The sequence below is a fragment of the Syngnathus acus genome, chromosome 6, assembly GCF_901709675.1.
Source record: "Syngnathus acus chromosome 6, fSynAcu1.2, whole genome shotgun sequence".
Lineage (NCBI taxonomy): Eukaryota > Metazoa > Chordata > Actinopteri > Syngnathiformes > Syngnathidae > Syngnathus > Syngnathus acus.
In genome coordinates, this window is record NC_051092.1 from 14,280,561 (window position 1) to 14,297,212 (window position 16,652).

Sequence of the window (16,652 nt, forward strand, 5' to 3'; positions counted from 1 at the left end):
TGATCTAGTGGACCAGCATATAATTGTTCTTCCTATCACATATACTTTGTTGGCATAGATAGCAAGAACTAAAATACATTATTTGTAGTCTATGACGTTGACAAATGTATCTCAAATTTTCTTCCCCCATTGAAATGAATGCACATGCTGTTAATCCATTTCAGCAATACACTGCTGCTATTTTGCAGCTGAGAGCAACTGGTGCGCTTCTTTTATCAGAAATGATTGACAGTGACTTCCTCAGGTGGGTGGCAATTTAATACTACAACACACGCACAGTTCTGCTCTGCTTCACAGTAGCCTGAGATGAAACTCATACTTTCATGTTCACAGCAAAAGAGAAAAGTAAATAAAAACAGGAGCAAAGAAGCCTGTTGTCCACCTGCCTGCAGATAGTCTGGATGGAGGTTTGATGTCATGCCTCTACCCTCGTCTCCATGTCCTCCTCATATTCATAATCCACGTAAGCCCTGTCGTACTCCAGCTCCTCTCCTTCGTACTCCAAGCCCTCGGCCCCGCAGATCAGTTCCTCCGTCTCGTACTCAAACGCCTCCTCGTCATACTCCAGCTCGCCACCGTCGTACTCGAGGACCGGAGACCCGGCCTCCTCCCCGTCCTCTTCGTCGGCATCTCGTTTGGCGCTGCTGTTCTTCAAAATGCCGTGAATGATGGGCTCCTCTCCCGCCAGAGCCGCCTCCTCTTCCTCCTGTCGTCTTCTGTCCTTTCTGGCCTCACGCTCCTCCAAAAACTCCGCAGCGCCCTCCCCGACCACTATCACCTCCTCACCCACTTTAGGAGGCTCCTTGACCGGGTTGTGGTCATAGGAGAAGAGACGAAGGGACTGGAGGCGCTTCAGGCTGGGGAACTCGGATATCTTGTTGCGGTCCAGGTCCAGGATCTCCAAGCCCTCCATGTTTAGAAGGACTTTAGGGAAAGTCTGGAAGCGATTCCCGTAGAGCCACAGTCCCCTCAACGTCTCCATGCGGCACAGGTCAGGAGGCAACGTCTTGAGGCGGTTGTCACCTATCTGCAGGGACTTTAGTTTGGGAAGTTCATAAAGTTCTTTCGGAAACCATTGAAAGTAGTTGCTCTCCAGCCACAGGCAGCGGAGATTCCGAAGGTTCTTCAGCTCGGGCGGGAGTGTCATGAGGCGGTTGCTGCCCAGGTAGAGGCGGCTGAGGTGAGCCAGCTGACAAATGGCCAGAGGAACATCCTCCATCTTGTTGAAGTCCAGGGCAAGAATCCGCAGACCTTGTAGCTGGGTGATACCCTCAGGAAGAACACGCAGGCTATTTCCACAAACGTAAAGCTTCTCCACATGCGTCAGTCCGCAAACCCGAGCAGGTAAGCGCTTAAATTTCCGGTAGCTCAAGTCCAAGACTGGATCTCCGCTTTCCAACAACTCATCCACCCCCAGTGGAAGTTCTTCTTCCACTTCCTCCTCTTTTTTCTTCTTTTTCTTCCTCTGCACTATTTCCACCTCTTCGCCGTCTTTTCCCTCCTCCTCGTCTTCCTCCTCGTCGCCCTCGCCCTTCCCGGAGGAGTTGCCCATTCTGTGGCCCCCTGACTCTGCGCTTGAGTCAGAGCAGTCATGTGATGTGATGACAGACCAACTTGGTAGCCGCTTTTGTTTTGAGCTTGCAAAAAAACATCACGCCTCAGGCCAATTAACTATCGCCATGCCGCACTCCACTAGGCGTCTCTATGTGCCTTCATCTAGCACAATGCCGAATAATAAAAATAGTAATAGTAGTAATAATAATAGTAGTAGTAATAGTAGTAGTAGTAGTAGTACTGCAGGTAGTCAAGGTCAAATATATAAAAGTCAATTTTGAGTTGAGTCTTTGCCAGTCTGACGCTTTGCTATCATTAATTTTTAAACACCTTTTAGATCACATGATCAACACTCATTAATACAGGTTCAACCTTAGCGCTTTAAATTGTCGGCAACTGTCCAGCTCAACTCGGTGACCCCGCCGACGGCAACGAAAAACACTTAAAGGAAGTTGGTGCGGCTAGTCCCCATTAGAAACGAGCCGAGGTCCATCCGAAGGTCTGTTCCACAAAGGCGCAAGTAATTGCACATTTTAGCAACACTGCAAAGCTGACCGCAAGCCGTTCGCGTGTTGCCATCGGGGAGAAGGTTCACATTCAACTGCTGCGCTTCCTCCCCCTTCCTTCCTTCCTTCCTTCTTTCCTTCCCTCTCCCCCACTGTGTAACCGGAACGGCTGGGCATCACATCACATTATCAAGTGCGTGAGTATCAATCGATACTAACTTGCCTCATTTTTAAATTCATGACAAAGGAAAACCTGACAACAAGCTAAGGTGGAAACTATGGATGGGAAAATATTTGCGAAACTGATGAATGGTATTTACAATCGGAGAAATAAATATGAGCCGTTGGTTTGTCTCACAGCTTTTTATTGACCAGTTTAAAAGCTGTGACGACAACCTCTGGTAACATTCGGCTAACAGGACACAAAGCAGCCACACAAACACAGGACAACGTGACAGTCCTTGACCAACAGCCACTTTGTTGTTATAGCAATGTCACAATGACCATGCACAACTATTTTTGCAATCTACAGGGTCGGAACATATTCTTAGTTTATGTCATAATGTGTGTAATATTTTTCTGGCTCATAAATATTGTGCAATCAAATGAAGTGAGTACAGTTGAAACTGAGCGTGCCTTCTTGTGCCGCATGATGACGCACAGTGGCGCCTCTTCTTACAAGTGACCTCGTTTCTCTTCAGTTCAAACAGAAAAAGTTCACTAAAGGGTGGCAACAATTAGCAGACAGTGAATAATTCAACAGTGCTGCTTTAATAATAAGTACAGTGGAGCCTCGGTTTTCGAACGTCCCGGTTCTCGAACAAATCGGTATTCGAACAAAAAATTCGAGATTTATTTGCTTCGGATGTCGGACGAAATTCGGTTGTCGAACCTCGCGAGATGAGCCGAGAGGACCCGCATGCCAACTGACTCCGTTCGTTATTACGTTCTCGTTACTCTGAGGATTGCATCAACTCTAATCATGCCTCCAAAGGAAGCAAGTGGGAGCAGTGAAGCCATCCTAAAACACAAAGACGCTCCTAAAGCAATGCGACACTGAGCGCCCGGCGCGCTGCAGTTGCGCGATCGGACCAAATTAAGCTCCCTGCGCACTGAGGTCCACTTAAATTTTTAGGATTTTAAAAATATTTTCGAAATTTTAGCGACCGCTCTGTCACAATAATGCGACCAGCGCGGTGCAGTTGCGCGGTCGGCGGCGCGCAACGGTTGCGCGTTCGGCAGTGCGCTGCAGTTGCGCAATCGGACAAAATTAAGCTCCCTGCGCACTGATGTCCACTTAAATTTTGGAAAGTACATCAGGACTTTAAAAATATTTTCTAAATTTCAACGACGGCTCTGTCACAATAATGCGACGAGCGCGGTGCAGTTGCGCGGTTGGCGACGCGCTACGGTTGCGCGTTCAGCGGTGCGCTGCAGTTGCGCGATTGGACAAAAATGCGCAAATGAAAAAAATGCTTAAAAAAGGCGTTGTTGTTTTTTGGGCCTGGAACGGATTAATCTTTTCCCATTATTTGTAATGGGATAATATGATTCGGAATTCGAACGATTCACTTCTCGAACAGCCTTCTGGAACGGATTGTGTTCGAAAACCGAAGCTCCACTGTATTTGCAAGTATGTTTAACTAAACTTACAAAAGTCCCCTAGTTTGAGTTTAATGCTAGCACATAATTCAAATTGCAGTAGACAGTCTAACAAAACTCATATTGATGCCCTCTTAACAAAGACAACTAATATTATGTGTTGTCACTTATTTATGAAACTCTTCTTTATCATACACTGTGTTTGTATTATTCTGCCGTCTGGTGTCCAAGGCCATCACGATATCATAGGCATTGAAACATGAAATTATTTTCTGTACTATGTTAATGTCATAATTTCAAAATGATGTTTGTCAAAAAAGTCAGATGTGTCTATGAAATGACTTCATCCTTCCAGACCACTATGTAAATGTATTACGACTGTGAAGAAAAGCCTTGCAAAGCTGCTGGGGTCAGATGTTCAACGCCTCGATTTTTGAAGCGGCCCGGCGAGGAGGTGGCATGAGGGGAGAGGGGGGTGACTGGCTGCTTGAGGATAATCCTGTCTGATATGCTGATTTGCACTTTTCTGTTCCACATTGTCCTGAAATGACTCGGCCCGCTTAGAGCAGCAGACAACAGACGAGACAGCTGAAGAGGTCAATGAATGTGACTGTAGAGGTGAATGCAAATGAAAAAATGATGCCGTGGTAAATATCTGTGCATCTGTGATGTGATCCTTTTTGTAGACAAATTATAATTAGATAGCATATTATATCATAGGAGAATGACTTACAATTGGTGTCTTTGATGCCTTTGATTGGAAGGGCGACCAAATAGACACTATGCATGTAGACCTTCGTTGAGCTTTGAGAGCAGACCTCTTTCAAAGTGATGTCACATAGATATTGGCTTCAGAAATTTTAAAGAAGCACTAGACCTCGGGAAAGGAACTTCGGGACGAGAAGCAGAGGAATAGAGAGGCCCAACGTAGGTTATGAATCTCACAATATTTTCCAAACCCCCCCAAAAAGCTCTCTGCTTTTATATAAGCAATTTTGTTTGTCTTATCATTTTATTATTCATGTTTGATCTTTGAGTGTGGACTACAGCATGGAGAAACAAATAAACTGTTGAATTTTGTTTAAAAAAAGAACAAGGTCATCGTGTTTGGCGTTTTTAAAAAGACAGCCTGTCAGTGTGCTTCATTACAGGTCGTTCTAATCTTTGGACGGGCAATGTGTTGATTTGTTTTGTTTGATGACTGCAAATAGTGGCTTGATGGTACCGAGCAGCAAATAAAGCGAAGCACCCGTCTGACAACCTCTCGCTTGCACCGAGCTGACAGACAGTGACCCAATGAATCACTACACATGGAGTGTTTTCATGGCACTCCACCATGTTCCAAACGCAAATCATGTCATTTGAATTTTTTTGGTAATTTTTTTTTTTTTAGGACGATCACAGATGCGAGTACACGTGTTTTATCCACCTGAGCACAAGTGTCTGTCTGAGCTGCTCGTTTGTACTTCCTGCTGGTTGAGGTCAGTATTAAAATGCAGTCACAAAATGATTGCTTTAATTTGAATTGTTTAGTTAATAAATTGCATATATGGCTTAACACATTGGACGGACAGACAGAAATACTAAATTTAAAATCTAGTTAGAACCATTATTAAATACTGCTAATACCTTTAATGTGAATTTACATCGGTTTGATTTTTAACTTTAATAAGAAACGTGTATAATAGAAAAATTATAAGAAAAAATACATTAACACTAACTGCATACTAATGTTAAAGTAACAGTCGTCCATATTCATACAAGTAGATGGGCGTATTTGACACATTTGGGCACCATGAAGCCGGTCCTTTATTTACTGTACGCCGATTGGTCCAAAAGCCGTCGGAAGATCGCCTCGGAATTTGTAATGAATGACACCATGAAATAGTCAGCTAGGCAAAACGAGGTAAATACATTCTAATTCGGCAGTTGTTCACAATTTTATAAATGGATCCGAACAGGATGAGTGAGTTGTACAGGCGCGCCCGCGTGTGCTTCTAAAGCGCAGAGCGTGAGACCAACCCAAAATATGTGAGTCTATTATTTTATTTTATTTTTTGTCTTAACGCTCCAATCCTGCAGACAGAAACACCCTCGCAGTCGATATTGATATATTTGCGATTGATATTATTGCGATTAATGTGACAGTGCTAAAATGTGGTTTGGTAACGTCGTATTCGTGTCTATTTTTGGACTATATTAATATTACAATATGACATGAATTGTAGCGGAGCTCAGGTGTGTAATCATGATGCACGTCCAATTTGACATTAACAGCATCCCGCATATCAAATTCATCATAAATTATTTATGTGTCTGTTCCTCTGCTCATTGTCCTCGTTAACTTGCGTTACAAGCAGGCTGCGAGCACACAGCAACGGGTAAAAAAAAAAAAAAAAAACGTAGCTGTCTACACAGCACACTGTACCAACTTTCCCAGCCACTGTGTGCTTTAGACTGTGGCTCTGAGGAATGGGTGCCGGGGACCAGCAGACAGAGCCAGCGGGAAGCGCTCTTTTCACCTGGGAAGAGGTGCAGAAACACTGCAGCAGAAATGACCAGTGGTTGGTGATCAATCGGAAGGTGTACTGCGTCACCGAGTGGGCCAAGAGGCATCCTGGAGGCTTTCGGGTCATCCGGCATTATGCTGGAGAGGATGCCACGGTATGTGATGCTTGGGATTTTTTTGTGTGATGTTTTTATAAAAAAAAACATTTTTTTTGTCTAGGAAGCGTTTACTGCTTTTCATCCTGACAAGAAGTATGTGCAACGCTTTTTAAAGCCCTTGCTGATTGGAGAGCTGGCGGAAACAGAACCTAGCCAAGACAGAGAGAAAAATGTAAGAACCATCAAAATTGTTTTTTGGAATAAGAATTAAAAATAATCTTTCCTAATTTTCATCCATCACAACTGCTCTTGCGCTTACAAAAGTCACATGACCAAATATTGTGGCCACCAATGCCTCTTTACATCCTCTGTTGGGCCTTTTTGAGGATGGTATTCATGTAGGTCTCCAACTTCAGGTCTTGAGTGACTTGAGGGTCTCAACGGTTGGATTTCCGAAATCCTCACGGTGCGTGTTTATGCTCCTCCCCGTTTTCCAGGTTGCAGTCATCCAGGACTTCCGGGCTTTACATGCATATGCAGAGCAAAAGGGTCTGTTTCGGGCCCACTCTTTGTTCTTCTTAGCCCATTTGGCTCACATCCTGCTGATGGAGCTCCTAGCCTGGTTGCTCATACGTCTCGGGGGGACCGGCTGGATCCCGACGGCGCTCTGTTCCATCTTAATGGCAACTGCACAGGTAATAGCAACAACGTGACTACCTGTCGAGTTATTCTATGCAAAAACTGAGGCCTCTTTTCTCTTGTAAGATCCAGGCTGGATGGCTGCAGCATGATTTTGGTCATCTGTCTGTCTTCAAGAAATCCTCATGGAATCATCTTACGCAACAATTTCTCATTGGGCACTTGAAGGTAACAGAACGTCTTGTACAACCCTAATGACGTGGAAGGAAAGAACGTTTTCTCATCTACAGGGAGGTTCTGCTAACTGGTGGAATCATCGACACTTTCAGCATCACGCTAAACCCAACGTCTTTAGTAAAGACCCCGACGTCAACATGCTGAAGATATTTGTTGTCGGAGCCACTCAGCCTGTAGAGGCAAGTTTTACTTAATGGCTGACCTAGCCACCAGCACCCAACATGCTCCTGCCATCCTAACCCAGCAATCGTCTTTCTTTCACAGTATGGCACCAAAAAGATCAAACTTCTGCCCTACAACCATCAGCACCACTACTTCTTCCTGGGTATTCTCCTATTCTTTTCCCTCTTTTAAAATACAATCTGAATCAATGAATTCAATGTTCCAATGTTTCGTTTTAGTTGGACCTCCACTGCTAATTCCAATTTATTTCCAACTTCAAATCATGCGTGTGATGATCTCACGGTGTGACTGGGTGGTAAGAGGACGCCTCTGCTCAATTGTGAATTTGGAAACAGTTAGGAAGAGGGTTTTTTTTTTTTTGCTCGTAAATATTTAAGACTAGCATGTTGTTAGGAAACTTGCTGACGAGTTAGCATGTTATTCGGAAACTTGCTAACAAGTTAGTTAGCTTGCGTGCTCAAAAACAATACCTCATTTGGAGGCCTTGGTCATTTGCATGCTAAATAATTCACTGATTTGTCTACCAAACTTTGTCAAAGTGGAGAACACTTAATATTCACTGTGTGGTATTGTACATTATTGATAACCGCTTCATTTCCCAATAGGCTCTAGTTTAAAAATGGCTTCTATTTGGCTTTACTATGTAAGACAGAGTAAAGAATTATCATCGGTTCGTTATATTAAGACGTTTTTTTTTCTTCTGAAGGATATGGTCTGGTGCTTTTCTTACTACCTTCGCTACTTCAGTTGTTATGTTCCACTTTATGGTCTCCTGGGCTCAGTGGCGCTCATCATGTTTGTCAGGTAAGTGATTTAGTATTTCAATAAGCTCATGCCTTTTCAAATCATCTATTTGATGTAAAGTTAATGTGCTGTGGCTGCCAGGGTTGTGGGTTTAAATCATTGCTGAATAATACTGTGGTGGAAAATGAGCCCTTGGTTACTCCCGAATGTGAAGTAAATGATTTAGTGCTGACCAAAGTCACACTATGCGACCATTAACCGACAATATTACTTCGCAACGACGTGCTTAAGTGCGCGCTCATTCTTGTAGTCCATCTTACAAAGACGTTCGGAAGCTTGTGAATAATTCCAACATAAATGAAGATGATTGTTGCCATTGCATATATTAGAAATTAATTTGTCTCAAAATACTCTTACTATTTCAATGACAGCAAACCTGTTGACGTCATGCTAACATTAGCACTTGATCCCACTGCTTGGATGCAATAAAGCATTTCCTTCATTTCTGTGTGTCCAATAAAACTGTGCAGCTCTGCTTACCTTTGGCTTTGACAGGATAGCAGGGGCGTCGCAACTGTTGGAGGCTGTGTGTGTTTCTGAATTTGTCGTGCTTCACAGTTTTTGTCCTGCCATCATTGGCAAGTGGCTCGCTCAAGAGCTTCAGCCAGCCTTGCTTCCAAATCAGGGGAAGAGAAACCCTCTGTGGAGAGGTTATAGACACATTTTCAGAAATAGGAAAAAAATCCTTGATTGTTTTAATTTCATACTTGATGATTGGACAGGTACCCTAGAGACCCGATAGTTGGTATACAAACAACAAAAAAGGGCATTTTCTATAGTTACAGTACTTGTGCATAGGTCATGTAACAGTAACCACCTGCAGAGGCCACTGTTGTTCAACTAAATCCATCAAACAAATCAAATCGTTCAATCTTTACCTTCAAGGTCATCGTTTTGGTGTGCTTCTCAGGTTTCTAGAGAGCCACTGGTTCGTGTGGGTGACTCAGATGAATCACCTCCCCATGGACATTGACCACGAGAAGCATCAAGACTGGCTCAGCTTGCAGGTGCTAGCTTGGAAATCTAGTCAACTTTTATTTTGTTGTCACTACTTCAGAATCATCGTGTGTCTCGTTTGTGCTTTAGCTACAAGCCACCTGCAACATTGAGACGTCCCCCTTCAACGACTGGTTCAGTGGGCATCTCAATTTCCAGATAGAACATCAGTAAGTCCTTTAAGCAGGATAGCAAGAAACTTGTGAAGCTAAATGGCTACATTGTGCGTTGCAGTCTTTTCCCAACCATGCCGCGTCACAACTACCACCGGGTGGCGCCACTGGTGCGCGCCCTGTGTGAGAAACATAAAATTTCTTACCAAGTGAAAACAATGGGGGAAGGTCTGGTTGATGTCTTCAGGTAACATCTGCTATTTGGACAAAAATCCATCTTGGTGTTTTAACCACTTGCTGTCTTCATTTTGCAGTTCACTGAAGACTTCAGGGAGTCTGTGGCTTGATGCATATCTTCATAAATGATCATTTTCATACATTAGCTTTTTTTTTTGTCTGGGATTGTATTGTATTTGATTCTGTACTATAAAATGGAGTGTCTACCCTGATTTTCTTGGGGACTGATGTAATTTCTTTTTTACATCTTTTAATAATCAAAGGGACCACATTGTTGTCAAACTACAGTGATGTCATGGAATATTGATGATTTCGACGTCCACCAAAACCAAAATGAATTATAAGATTGTTTAACATCAAATATTTGCCAGCTTTTAATCAGGTTGTCTTGCACTGGTTTTCCATCCTATTTACAATCCTTTTGATTTGGACTCAATCTTCATTTACATAATTGAAGCACAACAGTATAAATACAAATTCACCCGTGCAGACAAACGACACGAAAATTGACGGCATTTGACGATCATTTACAGATTCCATGCAGAATTAAGGTGATGATTCAAATGTAGAATATGAACCTGTAATGCTTTTTGTATCTCCCGATTCATTCTGTAAACAGCAATATGCAAATTCATTGGCTATACATACACCATAAGAAAAATGTGTCAAACTTCCTGGCACAAATTACACAACAACCTTATTCACCGATTGATATTGCCATTAAGCATCAACATGCGCCATATCGCCTTTCCAAGCATGTTCTGTATTTTACATAAATGTTGCGCGCACCCAAAACTGTACATTTGCTGATCCACACAGGTTGAGACAATTTAAAATTAGCTTGCACATGTACAAAATGGGAGATAATAAATACCGTATTGGCCCGAATATAAGACGATGTTTTTTGCATTGAAATAAGACATTCATTAAGTCAAATAAGTCTTACATTCGGAGTCTAGACATTATACCCATTCACTTGTGCGCAGCGTTAAGTTAAAGGTTGCTGGCACCGCCTCACAGAGGCATTCTGGTCAAATGGGACGAGCCTCTAAAGTTTGTCCACCAGCTTGCTGAACAACGACACCAGTCTCCGCGTGCTCTCCAGCTGCTCAGGTCTGACTTCGATGGCCATCAAGTTCTGATAGAAACTAGTCGACACCATCCCTTGCTTCCCAGACAACTCGTTGTCTTCCCTGGCCGCCCGCTCGCTCTCCAACATCCCCTTGCCATCCGTGAGCAGTGATCGGGCCCGGGCTGCCTCTTCCCGAGCCCGCTCGGCTAGCGCCCGGTCCCGCTCCAGGAAAGCTCGGTCCCGGTCTAGTAAGGCCCGGTCTCGATCAAGACACACCCTGTCCCGCTCCAGCGCGGCCCGGTCCCGCTCCAGCGCGGCCCGGTCCCTTTCCAGCGCGGCCCGGTCCCGGTCCAGCGCGACCCGGTCCCGCTCCAGCGCGGCCCGGTCCCAGTCCTGCCTGTCGCGTAGCAGCTCGTGGTCGGCGGGGCTGCCGCAGGACGGTACCTCCCCCTCTGCTTCCACCTCCACCTCGAGGCCGCCCCTGGCGAGGCCTTCGTGCAGCAGCGCAATGTTGTGGGGGCGAAGCTGCTGGCCGGCGGCCTGCTGCGTGTCCATCTTAGCGTCACCGTTCACCTCTGGGACGTCCACGCTCAACAGGTTCTGCACAGCTGAAGAGTGCGCAAACACTCGCTTTAAGGATGGACGGCATCAAGGCGTTTTGCTATCAAGACTTGGGTTCCCCTTTAATTGCTGACATCATCAACTGCCTGAATAGCCCACTATACAAAAATCCTCATGCAGAGATTCCTAGCACAACCTTCCGTGACAAAACAAGCCATCCGGCCGGGCGTCAATCTCACCCGTGTCGACGTCTTCGTCACATGCCTCCGCTTCTTCGTCCGAGCCGAGCTGAGCCGTGTGCTGGGCCAAGTCGTCAAAGGTGAAGCGAGGCACGTGATTGTCGTTGTCATCCAGCGCCAACGGCTCCAGCCGCTTGGCGCTGGTGGCCAGACGCCCGGTGGACGCCTGGTCCATCAGCTGGAACCAGCGCCACAAGGGTCGCCCGGATCGCTCCATCCCGGCCGGCGGGTTCTTCAGAATCTGCGCCACAGAAAACTCGTGCAGGGTCACCGACACAAAGCAAAGGCTTGCGACTGACCAGTTGCGCTCCACCCACCCGGTACTTCTCCTTCAGGTTGTCCCACTTCTTCTTGAGCTGGCGCGCCGACACCATCCCCTCGAGGCCCAGCTCCTGTCGGATGGCCCTGATGCCGAGCGCCGCGTCAACATTAGCGTACGTGCGAGTAGAAAGACGGACAGATGGATGGACAAACTGACCTCCAGCCCCGCATGGCCGAGTGCCTCTGTCCCGTGAAGATGGCGCTGTTGGCGGCCCGGAGCTCGATCATCTTCCTGATGTCTCGTTCCGTCACTGGAATGGATATGCATGCGCGCACAGAGTGAACACATGAAGGCCTGCCTACCGCGAACCATTACTTCCATCATTCATTCATCGGACTGAAAATAAATCCCTTAAATGAAAACTAGGAGATTTTAAATTGGCATTGCAAAAACTTGGCGAACTGATGACAACTCTGGTCTGGTCTACAACAGCCATTAGAAACTGTGCAATTATTAGTTTATCAAAATACACAGCCTAGCACAAACGTAAACACATGCATGAAAAACGCACACTGGGACGCGCGACCAAACAATATAACGAATTGATGAGGGCACATACTTAAAGCAAAACACATTTATAAACACACACATGGCCTAATGAACACGTCTTCTACATACATGTGCACACATCAAACACTTGAACACGTGAATCCGAAATAGAAACTCGTCAGTGCGAGTTGCAGTCGCACACGAAATCTCAAAGTCGACTTTCTCGCGTGTCCTAACTTGTGTGTTGTAAAATGTATGAAGAATATCTATAAAAATATCGAAATCTTACTTCTGTAAGCGAACGACATGCTTAGGTTTGTTTGGTAGACGTCTTCAATACAGAAGCAGTGACGTAGCTGACGCTTCTTCTTCGCCTGTTCGGCAACAGTGCGTTAAGCTACGTCTCTGTCTAGCGGCTGAGTGGGTGAACTGCACAGACGTGGACAGGCAGGAAAAAAAACTTGCTTGGTCCTAGGTGGTCTCAAGGTGTGCTACAGGGTGCAGAGCGCTGAGCAGGGACAAAGCAGAGGCTGAGTCTCAATAAGTCTGTTCTTGTGACGTCATCAGTGCGGGCCCAAGTCCAATTGAAAGTGCAAAATAAATGGTGCCGCGATCACACAAACATGTCACAGGGAAGGGAGGGAAGTTAAAAAGTTGCTGTTCCAGTTTACAAAGAGGCGTGCTTGTGCGGGGTCTTAGGAAAACCGGGCTCGAAGTGACGCAAGCGCCATGACCTTCATCAGCAGTCGAGCAGAGTGGAACAAAGTGCCCAAGTGAGCGGTCGAGGCAAGCGCCGACCCAAGCAGCCCGGCCAATGAACCGTGCCATTCTTGACTAAATGTTTGTGTGCAAGTGTTTTGTGTGCTTTTCAGCGTGAATCGGTGAAAGGACTCCAGTGTTGATTTTATGAGCGGCCAAAGCATTTTCCAGTCTCATCAACGGCGGACGCTTCTCAATCGCCCTTTGTGTGTCTTTGCACATCCTGATGTGACTGTCTTTCTGTGTCCAGATGTGTGTGTGTGTGGGAAGATTAGGACAAAGGCACATTATGGACATGTGGTGTGTGTGTGTGTGTGTGCGTGTGTGTACGCCTCATCCTTATGTGGTTTGCGTGTCGAGTGGATTGTAGCAGAAGACGACGACATGTCGCCACGCGCAGATCCAGTCCTGGTCCTGATGATCTTAATGGCCTCGGTACACGCAAGTAAGTTAGTTTAGCGTAAGAAAAGCCGAGCGGCCACTTTTCCTTCACGTAGGATCTCGTCTACTCGACAAAAACTTGACTAGTATCACGTCAAATGTTGTGGTGGGCCGCAGGTGGCGCTCTCCGCTGCTACAAGTGCTCCGACTACACTGGCCGCTGCGAGAACGTCCACGAGTGCACGTACGAGGACGCCTGCCTCACGCTCAGCGTCCAAGGTCAGCCCACGCCGTGACCTCAACCCGCACTTACCGTGTGTGTGTATGTGCTCATCGTGTCGTGTGTTGTGTTGTACATTCATTTGTTACTGACGTGTGTGGGCATGTTTTTATTGTGTGTGTGTGCGCGTAGGCGGCAAGACGGTGCGTCAGTGCATCCGTTACACGGATTGCGACAACTCGCGCCTGTCTCAGATGTTCCCAGCCATGTCGCCCTTTTCCTACCGCTGCTGCAACAACAACCTGTGCAACTCCAGCGGCGCGCCGGCCGCGACCCCGCTGGGCTCGCCGCTGCTGATCAGCTGGCTGCTGAGCGCGCTCGTCTTCTGGCTGTGAGGTCACGTGACCTCTGGCTGCTCAACAATAAAGACAAAAACAAAGGTTTGTCGTTTCAAGTTGTTTGGAGTCCAATCGCCTCTGCGCCGGTGTTGTGCGTGGGTTGTGCTGTCTGTGAATGTGTGTCTGTCGGCGCCCCGCCCCCAAAAGGATTCATTCGCACATCCCTCAGCCGATGACCTCAAGGGGCACGGCCTCCTGGTGGGCGGCGGGTTGCGCCTCCACCCGGGCGGCGGGCTCCGCCTCCTCCCGGGCTGGGTCGTACCAGGGTTGGGATGCAGCGCCCTCGCAGGCCCGCCCCCCCCTCCGGATGGCCCGCCTCCCGGCCCGCACCAGTCCCCAACCCTGCGGTCGCACGTCGGCGGCATCGTCAGCGCCGGCCTCCCGGACGCCGCGCGTCTGCTCCAGTTCTTTGGCGCTGAGCCCCGACATGCGCACGGGAAGCGTGTTGCCGAACTTGGAGTAGTCAACGCAGTAGCGGCCGTCCTCCTCGCTCACGATGGACACGAAGCGGCGGCCCCACAGGATCTCGTCCGGCGTGTACGACGTTCTGGCTTGCATGCTCATGCCTGTCGTCTCCACCACGCCTGGACACAACGCAAATATCAAAACATTATTATTACAATACAACAACAACGGGACTCTTTAGGATTATTCCACCAGGAGGCGCTTGCGGACCTTCCAGGATGACGATGACCTCAAGGTCAGCGGTGGCCAGAGAGTGAGCAGACAGGTCATAGAGTGGACTTCCTCTCTCTAGCGTGTGGCTGATGATGAGCGGAGATACCAGGAAGATGCCGTTGCTCCTCAGCGGGTTCTCCACTTGGATGTCCAGCTGGCTCACCGGGATCACTTCGCCCTCCGACGTCACCGTGCGACGGATCACCTGCCGCACAACAATGTGAAAAAATGGAATCCATCCATCAGTCCAAGCCTCCTTACCTGCAGCTGGACGGTAGCCGAGATGATCATGCTCTTGCGGAGGTCGCCCACCCTGAACATAAAGGTGGGCCGCCCGTTGCGGGGGGCCACCACGGCGTTGCGGGAGAAGATGAGCGTCTCGGCCCGCCGGTTGGCCTGCGCCGTCTTCATGAAAACGCAGCCCAGCATCACCGCGTTGATGATCAGGCCCAGGATGTTCTGAACGATCAGAACCACGATGGCTGCCGGGCACTCCTCCGTCACCATACGTCCACCGAAGCCAATGGTCACCTGGACGCACCACCCTCAGCGTTAACCAGCTAGTTCGTCATCACTGAGCTACTGGTTAGCATACGGCGTCCAGTGTCCGGGTTCAATAGATGGCCCAAACGGTTGAACGTGAAGATACTCATCCAAAAAGGAAGCTCACGGGTGGAAACGTGTTTTTAGTCATCACTTGCCATTAGCAATTGTTAGCTCTTGTTGTCAAAATGTTTGCGGAGCACCGATCTTGCGGATGTCATCGTGGATGCTAATGGTAAAGCATGCTAGATGAGCCGTCAAGAATACAAAGGCAAAGGTCCAACCTGGACTTCGATGGAGAAGAGAAAGGCGGATGTGAAGGAGTTGATGGCGGTGACGCAGGGAACGATCTCCATCCCCACGCGGTGGTGCAGAGGCTGGAGATCCCCGTGGGCGAAAGCCAGGAGCCACCAGATCATGGCGAACAGCATCCACGAGCACAGGAAGGCCGACGTGAAGATTAGGAGCAAGTGCTGCCACTTCAGGTCCACCATGGTGGTGAACACATCTTGCAGGAAGCGACCCTGCCAAGCAACCGCAACCACGTGATGCAACCTATCAACTCCAGGTGGCGCCACAACAACTCAACTTGATGACAGTCATTCCAAGTTATGTGAAAGGTATTTTAATTTAAATTCATTCATTCAATCAATCAATAGTCTAAGCCAAAAGGTGTTCAACAACAACTTCGAGAGCGTTCTCCATTTCGCCATCTACTAACCTGCTCCCTGATGTTCTTGTGGGCCACATTACACGAGCCGGTCTTGGTGATGAAGCGCGCCCGCTGGCTCCTGGAGCGCTTCCGGTTCGGATGCTCGCGCTCCTCTGCTAGCCGGGTCAGTAAGAAGCCGTCCGGCACCAAACCTTTCCTGGCCAGCATGCTGACACACGGCCGCCCGCCCGTGTGGCACACACACACGCACACACGCGGGCGGGCGCGCACACGCACACAACGCTGTATTGACCATGGTTCAGTCACAGTAACTGTATGTGTGTGTGTGTGTGTGCGTGTGTGTGTATGTATGTATGTGTCATAAATAAATAAATAAATATATTACTAATTGTTACTAATTGTCATCGGGTCCCTTGAAAGCCATTATTATGCAATGAATTTATCCTGTGATTAAAAAAGCGCGCAATGAAAATAAAACCCACAAATTCGTGGATGGCCTTGGCTGTCTTTTTGTTTTTTATCAATGAGGTGTGCGATAGGATGAGTGCAATGAGCTGATCACGTCCAAATTTCGCCTTTCAAATTAATTTGATTACAGGTAAACCTGGAAAAGATGAACGCCACGGCTCATTCATTACCTGACAATCGGCGATGGTATTGTTCAAAGTGACGTATTTGTGCTCTCCATCGTTTTGCGGTTCTGATGTGTGAAGGACAACTAATGATTGGTCAAAACTGGTTAAATTTTACTACAACAACACTTCCCGGAGCTCTTTCAAAGTAAAATGATAGGCACCACCTGTCCTGTGGTTTCTGTCTCATCAGTACAGAATAACAAC

General features: G+C 47.3%; 5 protein-coding genes across 10 annotated transcripts; 2 read left to right on the forward strand and 3 right to left on the reverse strand.

The window, feature by feature from the left end:
* Window positions 1–211: 211 nt before the first annotated feature.
* On the reverse strand, window positions 212–1,560 carry LOC119124054 (leucine-rich repeat-containing protein 10B). The gene has a single exon (XM_037253691.1). The coding sequence runs from the start codon at window positions 1,550–1,552 to the stop codon at window positions 416–418; it is 1,137 nt and encodes a 378-aa protein (XP_037109586.1). The 5' UTR covers window positions 1,553–1,560; the 3' UTR covers window positions 212–415.
* Window positions 1,561–5,110: 3,550 nt separating this feature from the next.
* On the forward strand, window positions 5,111–9,690 carry fads2 (fatty acid desaturase 2). Of its 4 annotated transcripts, none has more exons than XM_037253650.1 (13): window positions 5,111–5,143; window positions 6,119–6,326; window positions 6,391–6,501; window positions 6,767–6,964; window positions 7,035–7,136; window positions 7,199–7,324; window positions 7,410–7,470; window positions 7,547–7,623; window positions 8,035–8,132; window positions 9,043–9,139; window positions 9,219–9,298; window positions 9,363–9,488; window positions 9,556–9,690. In XM_037253650.1, exons 2-13 carry the CDS (start codon window positions 6,135–6,137, stop codon window positions 9,605–9,607), a joined length of 1,320 nt encoding a protein of 439 aa, XP_037109545.1. In that variant the 5' UTR covers window positions 5,111–5,143; window positions 6,119–6,134; the 3' UTR covers window positions 9,608–9,690. The 4 variants fall into 4 exon arrangements, with proteins under 4 accessions (XP_037109545.1, XP_037109546.1, XP_037109547.1 ...); XM_037253651.1 differs by lacking the exon at window positions 5,111–5,143 and adding an exon at window positions 5,462–5,693 and having other exon boundaries at window positions 7,041–7,136; XM_037253648.1 differs by lacking the exon at window positions 5,111–5,143 and adding an exon at window positions 5,465–5,693.
* A 137-nt stretch (window positions 9,691–9,827) lies between these two features.
* On the reverse strand, window positions 9,828–12,657 carry LOC119124058. 2 transcript variants are annotated; one of them, XM_037253697.1, is made up of 6 exons: window positions 12,451–12,657; window positions 11,829–11,922; window positions 11,668–11,755; window positions 11,351–11,591; window positions 10,518–11,158; window positions 9,828–10,452 (listed from the first exon to the last, which is right to left on the reverse strand). In XM_037253697.1, exons 1-5 carry the CDS (start codon window positions 12,467–12,469, stop codon window positions 10,527–10,529), a joined length of 1,074 nt encoding a protein of 357 aa, XP_037109592.1. In that variant the 5' UTR covers window positions 12,470–12,657; the 3' UTR covers window positions 9,828–10,452; window positions 10,518–10,526. The 2 variants fall into 2 exon arrangements, with proteins under 2 accessions (XP_037109592.1, XP_037109591.1); XM_037253696.1 differs by having other exon boundaries at window positions 9,828–11,158.
* Window positions 12,658–13,003: 346 nt separating this feature from the next.
* LOC119124092 (CD59 glycoprotein-like) lies at window positions 13,004–13,964 on the forward strand. The gene is made up of 3 exons (XM_037253771.1): window positions 13,004–13,365; window positions 13,479–13,580; window positions 13,714–13,964. Exons 1-3 carry the CDS (start codon window positions 13,068–13,070, stop codon window positions 13,914–13,916), a joined length of 603 nt encoding a protein of 200 aa, XP_037109666.1. The 5' UTR covers window positions 13,004–13,067; the 3' UTR covers window positions 13,917–13,964.
* Window positions 13,963–16,555, reverse strand: kcnj11l (potassium inwardly rectifying channel subfamily J member 11, like). Of its 2 annotated transcripts, XM_037253661.1 has the most exons (7): window positions 16,452–16,555; window positions 15,862–16,021; window positions 15,425–15,664; window positions 14,859–15,128; window positions 14,704–14,802; window positions 14,595–14,613; window positions 13,963–14,503 (listed from the first exon to the last, which is right to left on the reverse strand). In XM_037253661.1, the coding sequence occupies exons 2-7, from the start codon at window positions 16,018–16,020 to the stop codon at window positions 14,085–14,087; spliced, it is 1,206 nt and encodes a 401-aa protein (XP_037109556.1). In that variant the 5' UTR covers window position 16,021; window positions 16,452–16,555; the 3' UTR covers window positions 13,963–14,084. The 2 variants fall into 2 exon arrangements, with proteins under 2 accessions (XP_037109556.1, XP_037109555.1); XM_037253660.1 differs by having other exon boundaries at window positions 14,595–14,802; window positions 16,452–16,554.
* Between the last annotated feature and the right edge of the window lie 97 nt (window positions 16,556–16,652).